The sequence below is a fragment of the Opisthocomus hoazin genome, chromosome 11 (genome assembly GCF_030867145.1).
Source record: "Opisthocomus hoazin isolate bOpiHoa1 chromosome 11, bOpiHoa1.hap1, whole genome shotgun sequence".
NCBI lineage: Eukaryota > Metazoa > Chordata > Aves > Opisthocomiformes > Opisthocomidae > Opisthocomus > Opisthocomus hoazin.
Window position 1 is genome coordinate 13051615 of NC_134424.1, and position 16189 is coordinate 13067803.

Here is a 16189-nt window from a genome sequence, read left to right on the forward strand (position 1 = left end):
GCAGAAATAGCCTGACAATAACTAGTGGTCAGAAAGTCTTCAGAGAAGCCAGATCTCCAAAATCCAAGGCCCCCGCCGTTATGCAAGAGCCTGTGGCCTGGAATGGAAGTGTTTTACCTCCTCGCCAAACACCAGCCCATTGCTTGTTTTGTCTCTCTAAATTCCCCTTCCAGTTTCTACAGGACAGGTGTTCTTAGAATCACTGAATCATAGGTTGGAAAAGACCTCTAAGATCATCAAGTCCAACCATCCACCCAACACCACCATGCCTACTAAACCATATCCTGAAGTGCCACGTCTACACACTTTTTGAACACCTCCAGGGATGGTGACTCCACCATCTCTCTGGGCAGCTGATTCCAATGCCTCACCACTCTCTCTGTAAAGAAATTTTTCCTAATATCTAATCTAAACCTCCCTTAACGTGACTTGAGGCCGTTTCCTCTTGTCCTATCACTAGTTACTTGGGAGAAGAGACCAACACCTGCCTCACTACACCCTCCTTTCAGGTAGTTGTAGAGAGCGATAAGGTCCCCCCTCAGCCTTCTCTTCTCCAGACTAAACAGCCCCAGTTCCTTCAGCTGTTCCTTGTAAGACTTGTTCTCCAGACCCTTCACCAGCCTCGTTGCCCTTCTCTGGACTTGCTCCAGCAACTCGATATCCTTCTTGCAGTGAGGGGCCCAAAATGGAACACAGCACTCAAGGTGCGGCCTCACCAGTGCCGAGTACAAGGGCACGATCACCTCCCTGCTGGCCACACCATTCCTGATACAAGCCAGGATGCCACTGGCCTTTTTGGCCACCTGGGCACACTGCTAGCTCGTGTTTAGCTGCCTGTCAACCAGCACCCCCAGGTCCTTTTCCACCCAGCAGCTTTCCAGCCACTGCTCCCCAGGCCTGCAGCATTGCATGGGGTTGTTTGCATGGGTTCTTCGTTTCCTCTCCCGAACAGCACAGCTCGCTGCACCAAGCAGCCGCAGAGACAGCCGTGCCCGCTCCTCAGAGCCGCTCCCATCAGCCCCCCCATCACCGTTACCACCTACAGACCCAGGCCAAAACTCTCCCAAACGCCAGGACCCCGTTCCCACCGCCCATCGCTCCGGCGCGAACCAGCCGGCCGGCGGTGCGAGCGGCCGTCCCGGGCTCAGCGGCAGCCCCGCTTCGGGCGGGAAGGCGGCGGGCCAGGCGGCCGCAGAGTTCGCGGGGGATGGCTCCCGCGGCTCGGGCTTCGGGCTCCGGGCAGCAGGGGGCCCGCGGGCCCGCAGCGAAACGCCCGAACGCTGCCCGACACCTCCCGCAGTCTGCCCGCCGCATATTCATGACGCGGGGCGGGCCCCGCCCCCGAGGTGCTCCATTATTCATGAGGTTTCGCGCGCTTTCGCTGACCACGTGGGCCCCGTTTTCGCGCGGAATCCGGCCGGGCAGGAAGAGGCGGCAGCGATGGCGGTGAGCGGCGGGGCCGGGCCGGCCGAGCGGAGCGGGGCGCGGATCCCGGTCCCTGTCCGTCGCGGGGGGGTGGGGGGGGGTGGGGTGTGTGACTGGGGCTGCGCCCGCCAGGGGTCCCCGGAACGCCTGGGTGCCCGGACCCCCGCCCTCACCCCTTCCTTCCCTCCCTCGCAGGACTCCTCCGAGTCGCAGGCGGCGGCCACCAGCCCGGCGCGCAGCTCCCGGCGGGGCGATGCCTTCACCTCCAGCCCCGGCCGGGACCTGCCTCCCTTCGAGGATGAGTCCGAGGGGCTCCTGGGGACCGAGGGGCTCCCCGAAGAGGAGGAAGAAGGGGAAGAGCTCATCGGGGAAGGGATGGAAAGGTAAGGAGGCCGGTGGGAGCCGGCTGCTGGGGGGGCTGGGCATGGGGTTTTGCTAAGGGTCGGTGCAGCCAGCGACATGGCGTCGGGGGAGGCTCTCAGCCCTGGGGAGGGTCCCTCTGCTGTGCCTGGTGGCTGGGGTGAGGGGGCTGAAGAGCTGCTGGACAGGGGAGAAGGGGCAGGGCATGGCGTCCTTTCAGTCCTGGAAGAACTGAGCGAATTGCGAGCTGAGAGCAAAGCGCAAGTGTGATCCAGCGTGAGTAAACCAGCATCTCTCTGGATGCACGATGGGCCTCCGGCCCAGCTCCTTGCTCCTGCAGGTGTGAATTTTAACTTTTTTTTTTCACTCAGCCAGGCCTGCCGGCACGCTGACGGACTTCATGTTACAAAGGCTTGAATGCTGGCATCTGTAACCACGGTGCCGGAGCCCTTGGCACTGCAGGGCATCTTCCGTTGTGCAGAGCCCGCTCCACACGGTCAGTCTGGCTGCAGAACAGTTGTCCTGACACCTCCCCAGCAGCAGGCAGAGAAGGGCTGGCGAAACGCGCTCTGGAGCCTGGCCTGACGCTGTGCGATGTGTGTTTGTGCGCTAGGGACTACCGGCCCATCCCCGAGCTGGACGTCTATGAAGCAGAGGGCCTGGCCTTGGACGATGAAGATGTGGAGGAGCTGACGGCCAGCCAGCGGGAAGCCGCAGAGCGAGTCATGAGGCAGCGAGACCGCGAGCTGGAGCAGGGCATGGGCCGCATGAGGAGGGGGCTGCTCTACGGTAGGTGCAGATGAGCTGTGCTGAGCAGGCTGCTGATCCCCACATGGCTGACTGTGAGCCGGCCCCTGTGGGGAGCTGGACTTCCGCCCTCAGAGTGGCAGGGAGGTCTCTAGAGCTCCAGTGTTTGGGCTCTTAGTGAAATCTCTGGCTGTGGGCTTGGCTGGACTCCCTAGTACGTGATCCCTTTGATTTGGGCTTCCTACGAGCTCATTTGGCGTGTTCTGGTTACATGTTCACTGCTGAAACAAAGTCAGGATCCTGGGGCTGTATCAAGGATTTGGGGTTCTACTGAGCGTATGCTGTGGAGTTTGTTGGTGTTGGTGTTCCTGTAGAGACTTGTGGGCTATATGAGAGGGACTTTGATGTACTTGGAAGCCCCTTCCTTGACCTTCCTCCCTCAGTGCATTAATGGACGTGGCTGTGTGCTGTTGCAATCATCTTACCACCAAAAATTCTTGAGCTACATTGTGGAAGATGTAGGAGCCAGGCTAGAACTGGATTTAGGCTGGGCCTTGGATGGTCCTTGGTTTGTATCCCAGGCTCCGATCTCTTCGCTTTCACAGCCTGTGCAGTCCAACCGTGACTAATCCAAAGAGTGGGAATGGGAATCCCAACTCTTTAACAACTTTTCCTCCCAACCCTTAGATAGTGATGATGAAGATGAAGACCGTCCTTCACGGAAGAGGCGGCTGGCGGAACGGGCTGCCGACGGCATGGAAGAGGAAGATGAAGACATGATTGAGAGCATTGAGAATCTGGAAGACATGAAGGGGCATTCGGTGAGGGAGTGGGTTTCCATGGCAGCTCCCCGGCTTGAGATCTACCACCGCTTCAAGAACTTCTTGAAAACCCATGTGGATGACCACGGGCACAATGTCTTCAAGGAGAGGATCAGCGACATGTGCAAAGGTAGGGCTGGGGGATTAGAGGCTCTCTCCTCTTTACGTGGGGCATAGTACTTTGCAGTGATCCAGTCCATAGGTGGATTTTTTCTGTCTGCCCTGTTAGTCCCAGACATTGAGTCAGCACTTAAAGAAACTCAGATGCTGATGGACATAAATGAATAATGGAGACGTGTCTACTATCTTCTTTGATTCTGGCTGACTAATTAGAAGGCCCCTGGCGTCTGCTACTCATTAATATTCATATTGTAGAAATGCTAGCGAAAGAATATGTGGGGCAGCAGACAGTGGTCTGCAAGCTTGTGATCTGAAAGAGACAACGATTGCTTGCTGTCTCTGCCAGTTGCTTTCTCCCACTGGAAACTGGATTATCCCATGAGGGGACACAAATAGACCTTGTGACTTTGAAAACCATGTCAGTGTTTCAGCCTTGTGTTCTAACTAGGAGCTGCCAGAAGAAGCAGTCTTTAAGGCTGTCACTGATCAATTTTAAAGGCAGAAATTGTCACATCTAGGAACGGCTCATGTAACTGCAGTTGTTTCTATTTCTTCTTTATACTGAGGCAGAAGCTCCAGAAGCTTGAGTAATGGATCGGGGTCAGTGTCATACAGCTAGGAAACAAAAGGCATTTGTCTTGTCCCTTTCCAGGAACAGAAGACAGAGCAGGTTTTTGCCAGCCATTCAGCACAGTTGTCTCTCCTGTTGACTTCTGTTTCCTGGACGTGTCTGCGAGAGTGGTGTGTTGGGCTGAGGCTTTTGAGTCTTGGGAACACTGAGCCTGGGGAGTATCTGTGCTGAACTGGAGAGGAACAATCACAAGTTTGGTACTGATGAAGAATTTGTCAGAGACATAAATTGAGTTTTCCACCCGGTTTCAAATTCTTGCCCTCTAAACATTTTTCAGGGAAGGTGCAGGCGTCTGCAAACTGCAGCCTGCAGGATAGAGGCTTGTCTGTTCTGGCTATCTTTTGCAGACTCTTTGAGGAGTGAGCAGGTTGAAAATACAATTCACACCGTCTTTTTCTTAAAGAGAACAGAGAGAGTCTGGTGGTGAACTACGAGGATCTGGCAGCCCAGGAACATGTCCTTGCCTACTTTCTGCCTGAGGCCCCAGCAGAAATGTTGAAGATCTTTGATGAAGCAGCCAAGGAAGTGGTGTTGGCCATGTATCCCAAATATGATCGTATTGCTCAGGAGATCCATGTCCGTATCTCCCACCTGCCTCTGGTGGAAGAGTTGCGGTCGCTCAGGTGAGCAGCAGAATTGCCAGCGGTGGCTTTGGGGCCTGCAGCAGGCTTTGGGGTGCTCAGGAAAACTAGTCTGCAAGCGAAAGCTCTGGAGAAGTCCAACAGGATGACTGAGCTGAAAGTCAGATTAAAGATGAACTTCCAGTGTCCCCAAAGGTAAAACACAAACCCTGCAAGAAAACTCCTGCTGGTAACTGTTTCTTACTAGACCTTAGGGAGGTGTGGCTTGTAGCAAGCATGTTTCTGTAGGAGGTTCTGCCTTGCGTGCCCTGCAGGCATCTGTCATCTCTCCGCAGGCAACTGCACTTGAATCAGCTGATCCGGACCAGCGGAGTGGTGACAAGTTGCACAGGGGTCCTGCCTCAGCTCAGCATGGTCAAGTACAACTGCAGCAAGTGCAGCTTCATCCTGGGACCCTTCTTCCAGTCCCAGAACCAGGAGGTGAAACCTGGTTCCTGTCCGGAGTGTCAGTCCCTTGGCCCCTTTGAAATCAACATGGAACAGGTGAGAGATGTGCTTGCCTGGACGGGGCTGTCTGCTTGTCTTGCGCAGGCTGCCACGCTGCCTGTTCCTCCCTGGCCTGCCTTGGCTCCCAGCCTTCGAACAGGCTTGGTGCCGGGAGAGGGGTCTGCTGCTGCATCCAGGGGTCTGTGCAGATAGATCTTGCCTATTTGAGCTCTTGACCGGAATCTGCCCAATTTAGCAGCCAAAAGTCATTGACTACCTCATTGTAAGTGTTTGGGCTGAATCTTTTGCCACGATCATTTCTGTAGGTGCGCAGTTACCTATCCATACTGTAGAAATGCAGCCACAGAGTGTCCAGCTCTCCTCCTTCCCCAGTTAGGTCAGTATTTCCTGATCTGCCAGCTGAGGAAACTAGAGGACAGTAGCAAAACCATTGATGTGGAGCTTCTGACTTTCATTCTTACTTTGATATCTTTAACCATCACAAGTGGAGCATCCTCCTCCCAGGATCTGATCCAGTATTTGGGTGGACAAACACTGTGGTGGCTGAAACACAGTGGTGAGGCGTGGCAAAGTGCTGTCCCATCCCCATTGTTGTCTATCACGCACTGGAATTGCTCCTCACAGCCTCCATCCTCCCATGCCCATAGTTTTCTAACCAAAGTATAGTAAATCTGTGAATGGACCTTCTCTCGTGAGGTGCCTTTGAAGAGCATCAGCTGTGCTGATGCCCACCAGGCTTGATGGGTAACTTTTATTTTGTTGCTGCAGACAGTCTATCAGAACTATCAGCGCATCAAAATCCAGGAGAGCCCTGGGAAGGTAGCTGCTGGCAGGCTGCCCCGCTCCAAGGATGCCATTCTCCTCGCCGATCTGGTTGACAGCTGCAAGCCAGGGGATGAGATTGTGAGTACACTGCTGAACTTGAGTGTGGGGTGAGCACAGAACATTTTTAAACACTGACAATGGCATCACCTCAGCATCTGTGAGGATGTGGGAAGTGGTTATCTTCAGATGCATTTGGGCAACTACTTTTGAGACTGGTGTCTTAGAACGGAGAGGGGGCAGTTTTGTGCTGTGCAGGCACTGACATGCCGTCTCCTGATGCCCAGGAGCTAACAGGGATCTACCACAACAACTACGACGGCTCCTTGAACACCGCCAACGGCTTCCCGGTGTTCGCGACTGTGATCCTGGCCAACCACATTGCCAAGAAGGACAACAAGCTGGCTATTGGAGAACTGACTGATGAAGATGTGAAAGTGATTGTGGGCCTGTCCAAGGATGAGCAAATTGGGGAGAAGGTGGGTCAGCCTCAGACATCCCTGCTTTTCCTGTTGCTGGCTTGCCATCACCTGGCAGCTGGATCCAAACGTGGTGAAAGGTGTCAGCTGGCTAAACAGTGGTTAAAGGAACTTAAAGAAATCCCAGGTCCCTCTGAATGGTCTTCTGTAGCTCTCAGACAGCTGTTGATGAGAGTTAAATGAGAAACTTTCCTGGCACTTTTGGGGCTCAAATTTTCTGTTTCTCCCCTTCTTTAAGTCTTGCACATCACAACAGGGCTGGAAGATGGGTGAGAGGCACTCAGACGCTGCTTATATCTGATCCTTGTTTTCCCTCCCTGTATCTTGAAAGCAGAGCTGGGGGAGTTCTGGTGGGCTAATGCTTGCATCTCTAGTGCCTTAAGGGGATGTTTGTTACTTAGCTTAAGCTGTGGTAGAGATCGTAGCTTTGTTTCCCTCTGCATGCTAGGACCTGAATCCAATATTTCAAAGAGAAAAGCTCCTGGATTGGTGTGCGTTCAACCTCACTTGGGTCAGGTTTAAGCTCTGTAATAGGGGGACTTCACTCTGTTGCCTCGCTTGTGCTGGTTTTATATTGACTGCTGTTCCCAGTGGGTGGAGCAGCTTCAGTCGAGCCAGGACTGTTTGAAGGTCAGTAGTCTCCAGCATCAGACTATTATGAGAATACCCTTGAGAAAGCACGCCAGTTGTTCATAATATTTGACCATGATCACAATTCATGTGCGGCATAGCCCATTCAGCTACTATCATGTGCAGTGAAGAAGTCTCAAATGAAGGTCTCCAGCTTTGCAGCAGCTGATAACAGCCACGGCGATGTGCTTTGTTTACAAAACGAGTGTGGAGGCAGTGGCAGCAGCTCCCAGCACCAGACTACACAATCCGCTGTGCCCCAACAGCACCGGTTTTGTGAAGCACCTTTAGGGGACTCTGGGTGGGTAGTTACCTTTGGAAAAGCCCTCCTCACCTTGGATAATAAAAGACTTTGGAGACAGCAGTGTCGTAAGGGTAACTGTAGGTATGGCACCTTGCTGATGTTCTTGCCAAATTCCATCCAGAATAGGAAGTGGTATTCCCTGGACAACAACTCTGGTTTTTCTTTCAGATTTTTGCCAGCATTGCCCCATCTATTTATGGGCATGAAGATATCAAGAGGGGCTTGGCTTTAGCTCTCTTTGGTGGAGAGCCCAAAAACCCAGGTGAGTGTCACTGCTGTCACTTGGGGCTGCTTCACTCAGCTGAAGGCAAATGGATCTGGGTTTGCCTGCGCTGTTGCAGTGAGAGTGGTTAGACTTGTCTGCGTGTCTTGGTGACAGATGAAGTAACAGACTGAGGGATATCTGTGGTGGGAATGGCTGCTTTTGTCATGCTGAAAACTGTGGTGTGACGGTAGAAAAGCTAAGATTGAAAACAGCTCCTGCTGCAAACCTGGGCAAGCTTTTATCCCTCCTCCTCTAGGAGGTTGTGCTTGATGCCCCATCGGAGGTCTGACCTTTTGGTGTCCTTCTGCTTCTTAGAATAGTGTGTTCAACAAGGTTAGAAATGCTGTTTTACACGTGTGACTGCCTCCAAAGCTGACTTTCTTTTTGCCTCAACTTCCCTGTAAAGTGGTTTCCCTGCCTGTTCTTTGCCGTCCTCTCAGCTTTGTGGTGTTCAGGGCAGGGCTGCTATCAAGCCGTTCACTCAGCTGCCAATGTGTCTTTCCCATTACTGTTGTAGGCGGCAAACACAAAGTCCGTGGTGACATCAATGTGCTTCTGTGTGGAGACCCCGGTACTGCGAAATCACAGTTTCTTAAATACATAGAGAAGGCATCTAGCAGAGCAATCTTCACCACTGGCCAGGGTGCTTCTGCTGTGGGCCTCACAGCCTACGTCCAGAGGCACCCAGTCAGCAAGGAGTGGACTTTGGAGGCAGGAGCCCTCGTGCTGGCTGACAGAGGTGTCTGCCTGATCGATGAATTCGACAAGGTGAGGCCCAGCTTCATCTGTGGGAAGGATTAGCTGTGGAGGGACCGGCTATAACCTCTGCTATGTGGAGATGCTATAACTCATGGTGCCATCTCCCAGTTGACCAAGGTTCCTGCAGTTTGATTGGGCCCTTGCTGGTGCATAGTGCAGTTTGGTACCTTTTCAGAGCATCAGGAGCCCATTGCCCTTTGTGTGCTGGGCTGTGAGCGTAGACACAGATTTAGTTTAAGTCATTTTTGCTTTCTCGTAGATGAATGATCAGGATAGGACCAGCATCCATGAAGCCATGGAACAGCAAAGCATTTCCATCTCCAAAGCAGGCATTGTCACATCCTTGCAAGCCCGCTGCACCGTTATTGCTGCTGCCAATCCCATAGGTAAGGGTTGAGTGACCACAGGACCATCTCAGGCTTCCAGCATCGGTCTGCTGTTGTAAGAACTGTGGCACAGCTTCACTTACCTCTGCCTGGTTCCTGCAGTCTGGAGCAGAGATCAAGTGAGCAGTAAAGTCTCTAGTAAAGTGCTGGAGGTCTATGCTTGCTTCAAAGCTGCAGCCCCGGAGCCCGTGTTTGACTTGGAGGTTTGTCTCTATGATCTAGGTGGGCGATATGACCCATCGTTGACTTTCTCGGAGAATGTAGACCTGACAGAGCCCATCATCTCTCGATTTGATATCCTGTGCGTGGTGAGAGACACAGTGGACCCAGTGCAGGTACAAACTGTGTGAACTGGAGCTTGTGATGCTGCAGTTGCCTGATGAGTTTTGCTATCCAGTGAGTGTCTCCAGTATCTGTTAGTCCACTGCTCTTTTGTAGGATGAAATGCTTGCCCGGTTCGTTGTTGGCAGCCATGTCAAGCACCACCCAGGTAGCAAGGAGGCAGTGAATGGGGACGCCGATGAGGTCATTCTTCCCAACACATATGGGGTTGAACCCATTCCCCAGGAGATCCTGAGGAAATACATCATCTATGCCAAGGAGAAGGTCCACCCCAAACTCAACCAGATGGACCAGGACAAGGTGGCCCGAATGTACAGTGACCTCAGGAAAGAGTCTATGGTGAGAATACTGAGGAAAGGGGGGGGGAGAAGTAGGTACCCAGACTGCAAATCAGCCTGAGCCTGCTCCAGCATGTGTTGACACATTCTGGCCATTCCCATCTCAAAAGCCTGTGCCGCTGTTTTGTGAGAGACAGGCAGATCACGCAGTGTCTGCTGCACAGATGATTCCTCATCTAAATGCAGAGTCTTGCCTGTTGGTGATCTGTGGACTGAGGGACTGGACACATGTACTAGTGCCTGCCATGGCAAAGTCCTCTTACTGTCGCCCAGTCTGGCAGGCCCACAGATGTTTGCATTCACTCAGAACCGTGTGCTCCAGGCACGTTACAGGGAGCTGTTCTGTGTAGAAGTGCTCTGCTCTCTTGTCTGTGGGGTCTCTCAGGCTTGTTCCGTCCTCTCCGAGTGGAAGGTGAAATTGTTGAGGACAGTGGGAGATTTTTGGAGCTTGGGAAAACTATACCTTTTCTTTCTTGCTTGGCTTTTTGTTTCTTTAACTCCTTCTAAAAGTTGCTGGAGGAAACAGGATTGCTGTTCCTGGAAAGGCACTAAGCAATGGCAAAGAGGGACCCCACGCAGCATCCCCTCGCGCCCTGCTGAATTTAGACGTTGAGCAGGGAGCCTGTAGCACTCCGCAGAGCGTGCCAGCAGGTGGCAGAGCCTCCTCAGCCTGAGAGCCCTCAAAGGTCCGGGAGCAGCTCCCTGCAGCGTGAAGCAGGCCCCGGGCCAGGAGGCACCGGTCTCGCCCCGTGTCTTTTATCCTTCAGTAAGGAGTCGCCTCCTCCTCTCCCCTTTAGGCAACCGGCAGCATCCCCATCACAGTGCGTCACATTGAGTCCATGATCCGGATGGCCGAGGCTCACGCCCGCATGCACCTGCGGGACTACGTGGTGGAAGATGACGTCAACATGGCCATCCGGGTGATGCTGGAGAGCTTCATCGACACGCAGAAGTTCAGCGTCATGCGGAGCATGCGCAAGGTGGGCCCCACTGGCTGAGCGGAGGGCTGTAGCTGCACCGCAGACCCTGGGGCTTCGGCTGCAGCCTCCTTGCACTGCCCTGGCTGCGGGAAGGGACTCTTTCGTGCCCTGCAGGGGTCTGTCCCGCCAAGTCTAGCGCCGAGCCCCAAGAAATGGAGTGCTGTGAGTCTGAAAGCGCTGCTGCGTGACTGCCCTTCGTTAGTCTGCGGTGGGGCAATGTTTTTCTTGGGGCTGATAGAAGGAAGTGCACCCTGAGCCTCCGTACTGAAAGCATGTCTCCTTTTTTGATGCCTTCCCTGCTATTTTGGCACAGGACTCCCACTGCCGCTGCTGCCAGGTGATGGAGCCAAGCAGGCAGTTAGCTGCTTCACGTGTCTTCTCGGGCTGCTCAGGGGACAGTTAACCACAGGGCAGCACTCGCTGTGGGTTAGGGCACAGTCTGCCCTTTTCTCCGAGTGGCAGGGGCTGGCTCTGAGCAGCTCTTGGCTGCCCACAGCCTGGCATTTATCCACTCTGAGTGTCTGCCCTCAGTCTGGATGACTCGTGGCCTCTCTCCCTGGCTGCAAACAGCCAGCCAAGTGCGAGCGTCTGCTGGGGAGGCACAGGGCAGTCTGGGTTAAGGGAAACAGCAATATGCCTTCCCCAGGGCCAGGCTTCCCACAGCTGCTTCCCCGTGGGCAGCACACCTCCACAGTGCCCTGCCAGCCCCCAAGCAGCTCCAAGGCCACTCCAGAGATTCTGGATGGGTGTAAGAGCAGCCAGCAGTGTTGCGGCTGTCACAGGGCTGCCCCTGCATGTGCATGTGGCAGCTTGGCAAGGCCAAAGTCCCTTAAGAGATGCTAAGGGCACAGGTGACAGCAGTGTCGTTTTGTTCCCCTCGTGCTCTACGGGAGGAGGGGGTTGGCTGGTGCTGGGCACGGGAGACCGCAGTGCATCACTTGGTTCCTGACCCTCTTGGCTCATCTCATGCTCCCTCCCAGACATTCTCCCGCTACCTTTCATTCAAGCGAGACAACAACGAGCTGCTGCTGTTCATCCTGAAGCAGCTGGTCGCAGAGCAGGTGATGTACCAGAGGAACCGCTACGGGGCCCAGCAAGACACCATAGAAGTACCAGAGAAGGACCTGGTGGATAAGGTACGGGCTCGTCATCACAGGTGTTCTCTGGGGGTGGTTCCTGCTCTCTCTGCAGCCTCAGAACCGGAGGTGTTCTCAGACTTCTAACTTCCCAAGTTACGATAGCAGAAAAAGACTGGTGTGAATCAGTTTAACCCAGAATCAGGACTGTCCCATCTGCCTCTGCTCCTCTCTTGTCTGGAAGCACCATATTCTTCTGCCTCCAGTCATGTGCACCCCCATAAAGCATTGGGGTTGGAGTGGTAGATCCTGCAGTGCGGCTGGTGCTTCGCAGGTGAGTGAGAACACCTGGCACCTGCATTTGAAGAAGGACAAAAAGCAGAAAAATCTCTGTTTGTATGAACTTTCCCAATCCCTCCTGAGGCTCACCCTCCTCCTGCTTAATGCGTCGTCATCCAGGGGCTGCGCTCCTGACTTGGCCTTTCTGTGCAAAGTATTGACCTTTCTTGGCACTAAAGGAGTATTTGATTTGGGTTGCTACTTTTCTGCTCCTTGCATCAAATCTGCAGATTCACTACTTCCAGAGCCACAGTTTGGTGCTGCTGGTGTGACCACCCCCAGGCAGAGGTCTCCTGCAAAACTGTCTCCCTCTGGGTGAAGTGTTAGGGACTTTTGGATACTGGATACATTCTGGCTTTGGTGTAAATGGAAGGACAAGCCGAGAGCAGGTAGATGCTGAGCCAGCGTCCTCCTTTTGCTCAGCTTGGCTCTGCCAACACTCCTTCTCCTGACCTGCAGTCTCCCCTGCTACTGCAGTTCTGATTCCTGCTGAGCAGAGCAGAGATTGCTGACTGTGAAATTTTATGCGGCCTCTGCTATGGAAAACCACGTGGTTCTCATTTTTTTTTTTAAATAAAAAATTACCTCTCCCCTCCCTCCTCCTCCTCCTCCCAGGCTCGGCAGATCAACATCCACAACCTCTCCGCCTTCTACGACAGTGAAGTGTTCAGGATGAACAGGTTCAGCCGGGATGTGAAGCGGAAGCTGATTGTCCAGCAGTTCTGAGGCTGGTGGTGGAGCCCACCACCTGCTCCTGCGAGATGAGACCTCCAGCCTGCAGCCCTCCCAGGAACGCTACAGAGATCAGGATCCAGAGGGACTAAGCTGCTCATTTTCTTGCTTGCTTTGTGCCTTACAGAGTAAGGGGGTGCTGAGCTGCTGAAGACCTTGTAAATAGAACAGAATTAAGTAGTTAAATGCCCAGCCAAGTCTCTTTAGCAACTTCGTTCACTGTTTTGCCTTGTAGCTAAGCACAACAGGGAGAGCATTGCTGGCCACATAGATGGCATGTTTGCTGTTTTGTTTGTCGCTTGCTAGTTGTTATGGGCTCATCTGCAGGAGAGACCTAGTGGGAGCATTCGAGAAGCATTTGTCTGCCTTGTCCACGCCCCTTGGATTGCAAGCACCCTCAGGGATTCTCTTTTCCCATCTCTGGCGACTGTGCAGCCTGCTGGGTGATAATTGAGACTGCTTTCAACTCCAGCCAGCCTCTCAGCTTCAGGCCTTTGTGCCTGACACTTGACATGGGCTGACCTTGTGCTTGATTTCTGCAAGGGAGGGGTCGGGCAGAGGAAAATGAGAGCTGAAATAAAACATAACTATTTCTGATATTAGTGGTGATCCGTATGGGCAGTGAAAGATCCTTTAGTAGATGCTGGAGAGTGTGCAGAAGCCTTAGGGAGGGGGCTTCCCCTGCCTTACTGGGTGTTACCTTTGTGCAGTTGTCAGCAGAGGTGAATTTACGGCTGGATCGAAGTGCTGGCACCTAAACTGAGCACCATCTCACGCCCATTTGTTGAGGGTGAAGTACTCATGGTGCTATTTTTGGGACCAGCGATGGAGGAGCCCCGAGATGGAAGTGTTCAGCAAGGACAGGATGGGCTCTGTTCACATGCAATGTTCTTACTGTGTGCGTTTTGAATACATTTGTTTTTCAATACTTTGTGTTTCCTCCTCTTTTGGGAACTCCTGCAGCCACGGGGGAAGGAAGAGCATAACTGAGCAACCTGGATGCTGGACCAGCTGCTCAGCAGTTGGTGGGGTTGGGTTTGGGTACCAACACATCGCGTGTTTTCAGGTTAGTGGGAACTGCCAGTGCCGGTCTGTCAGCTATGGCACATCCTCACTGTGGATAGATACCAGGACAGGGTTGTCCCCAGGATAGCGTCATGAACGCTGCAGTGCCCGTCCAGGGCCTGCCTGCAGCGGCTCCTTCCCTGTATTGCCTGCTTGTTGGAGCATCGATCCCTCTGTGGGACTCTCTCCTGTAAATGTTACTTTCGCCTTCAGACTTACCTGCCACCTCCCTTTCTCCCACTCTTGGGTTAGACAGCTGTGATCTCACGTCTTGGCTGCCACTTGGATTCCAGTCTGGGAAATCTCCAAAATTTAGCTGAGGTCCATAGTGAATGTGCTTTGCCTGGCGAGACTTACGGGACCGTAAGGCACCTCCAGCCTCCTCCCACCTGCTCGAGAGAATTTGTAAGCTGGCTGCTGCAATTCTGTGTTGGCCAAGCAGAGATGACCCTGGCTGTCAACACCGTGGGGTTTGTCATGGTGATGTGCGTGCGTGTGTGTCCTCTCAGCCCGGTTGTTACTCGGGAGCTAGGAGTGCTTGAGCCCTGCTGGGGGCTTAGCACATGACTCTCAGCCTGAAACTGGCTCCTCGTGTTGCCTTTTCTGTCTGCCAGCTCCCCTCCTGCATATTTGTTTAACTGTTTTGGCTGTTTTTTTCCCTTCCCATTGGGTCTCTGTCTACCAGAGCTTTGTGCAGGCAGCCCGTACAGACACTTTCCTGGCATGCCTGCCCTGCCTGAGCTAGCCCTTTGCCCCCCGAATGCGTGCCGGGATCAGGATGGCAGAGCTGCCATGTCCCTGGAACCGCACGGTGAGGCCCAGCGTGGCTCCTCAGGGCTGGGCACAGAGCTGTCAGCACCTTGATGCCTACTGCCAGGGGCCACGGGCTGAGGCCATCCCTGGGGAGAGCGACTGCCAGCGCTCGCAAGCTGTGCCCAGCTCTGCGGGAGCCCACGTACCTTGCCGGGGAAAGTGCTGGCCCCGAGACAGCAAAACCAGCAGTAACGAGGGCTGCAACGAGCTTGTCAAGCAAACTGAATTTGTGTGTAGCGGGGAGTGTGGGAGGAGGGAGAAGCTTTGAGTTGCACTGGGCAAATAAATACAAAATGCTTCCCAAACGCTTGCAACCTTGTGAAGCCTCTGCTATGCCTGTAGTGACCTACGCAGAGTTAAATATGTGGCCAGCACGTCACCGCAAACCAGGAGCGAATACACAGGAATGGAGTGGGACTCCTGATTCTCCCAGCTCCTTGCCCTGCTGCTGGACAGGGCTGTTGACAGTCACCCTTCAGTTTTGTCCTACAGCTTGCTCCTACCTCCCACGCTCTGGTCTCACCTCACTTGGCACACGATGTGAGCGGTGACGATGGAGAGATGCCGTTGCTGGAGTCACTTGTTTGCCACTTTGCTCACTCTGCCTCCTGAACCCTCACTGCAAAGGCAGTTATGCCCTCCCACCTTGTTGGGTTGCCAGCACCCAGCAGGGCAATGAATTCTTGCAGCTGCGCCCTTGCTAACGTTGGCATCAGGCGCTCAGTGGAGTGTTAATGCCAGTCTGAAGGCATGTTCCTCCTCTCACGGCCACTGAGCTTCTCGGGTTCCCTGGAGCAAGCTTTGGCTGTTGACAGCATCAAGTGTCTGGTCTGGACAGGGGTGCAGGCAGGGGTGAAAACAGATGCTGCTTTGAGCAGGGACAGCCTAGCAAGGGGGCATGTTCCAGCCGAATGTAGCAAGGATTTTACTGCAGGGCTCCGGAGATTGGCAAGCCAAACCACACTCTTGTGAAACACGGAGTTGCTCTCCTGACAACGTTAAGTTTAGCTGAACTTGAGCACTTGGCTTCTGGCTGCTGTGCTTCGAACATTGCACAGAACCTCTGACAACCTGGGGCAAAAGCAAGAGTCCTGGGAGGCGAGGTTTGCCCACAGCAGGCTGTGCCTGGGCTTAGACAGAAGAGGCTGAGGGTGCTCCTTGCAAAGCACACAGGGATTTGTGAAGCCAGGCAGCGTCCCTTGTAGTGGTCATTCCCCCATCGGGATTGTGGTTGCTGGCAAATGCTGGGTGAGGCTGGCTTGGAAGAGCATCTTCCTTTGAAAAGGGCACGATGGGCCAGATCCTGATCCAGTTTAATTTGAATGTGCTGTGTGCATGCTCCCGAGAGAACAGCTTGGCTCTCTGCATCTCATAAAAAGCCATTTGACCTTAGCCCACCATGGACCATATCTGTACACACACATACATACAGACAACACATACGTGCCTGCTTGGGGGACATGAGCAGGGGCCTGCAGATAACCAGCTAACACGTCAGGGTATGTGATCTGGAAAAAAGGGGGAGACGAGTCCCTCCGCTTCCTGCAAGCTCTTTCCTACCTCCTGGCAGGGTTCAGAGTCTTGATAGCTTCTGCCTTTCTTGTGATCACAAACCAACACACTGCCTCTGCAAGTGCTAGGTTGTACCCAGCGTGCTAGCGGCTGTT

At 53.7% G+C, this 16189-nt stretch overlaps 1 protein-coding gene across 1 annotated transcript; it reads left to right on the forward strand.

Annotated features, from left to right (window-relative positions):
- Positions 1-1393: 1393 nt before the first annotated feature.
- MCM2 (minichromosome maintenance complex component 2) lies at positions 1394-13540 on the forward strand. Its single transcript, XM_075433023.1, has 16 exons — positions 1394-1446; positions 1621-1808; positions 2399-2574; positions 3220-3483; positions 4508-4727; positions 5021-5228; positions 5961-6095; positions 6302-6493; positions 7596-7689; positions 8210-8460; positions 8711-8837; positions 9060-9172; positions 9276-9518; positions 10315-10497; positions 11478-11633; positions 12528-13540. Exons 1-16 carry the CDS (start codon positions 1441-1443, stop codon positions 12636-12638), a joined length of 2667 nt encoding a protein of 888 aa, XP_075289138.1. The 5' UTR covers positions 1394-1440; the 3' UTR covers positions 12639-13540.
- The last annotated feature ends 2649 nt before the right edge of the window (positions 13541-16189 follow it).

What these genes read in the sequence shown, in the direction of transcription:
- MCM2 (XM_075433023.1), top strand. An exon ending in ATCGGGGAAGGGATGGAAAG is followed by an intron (nt 1,809 to 2,398) that starts GTAAGGAGGCCG and finishes TTTGTGCGCTAG; the next exon opens with GGACTACCGGCCCATCCCCG. An exon ending in ACACAGTGGACCCAGTGCAG is followed by an intron (nt 9,173 to 9,275) that starts GTACAAACTGTG and finishes GCTCTTTTGTAG; the next exon opens with GATGAAATGCTTGCCCGGTT.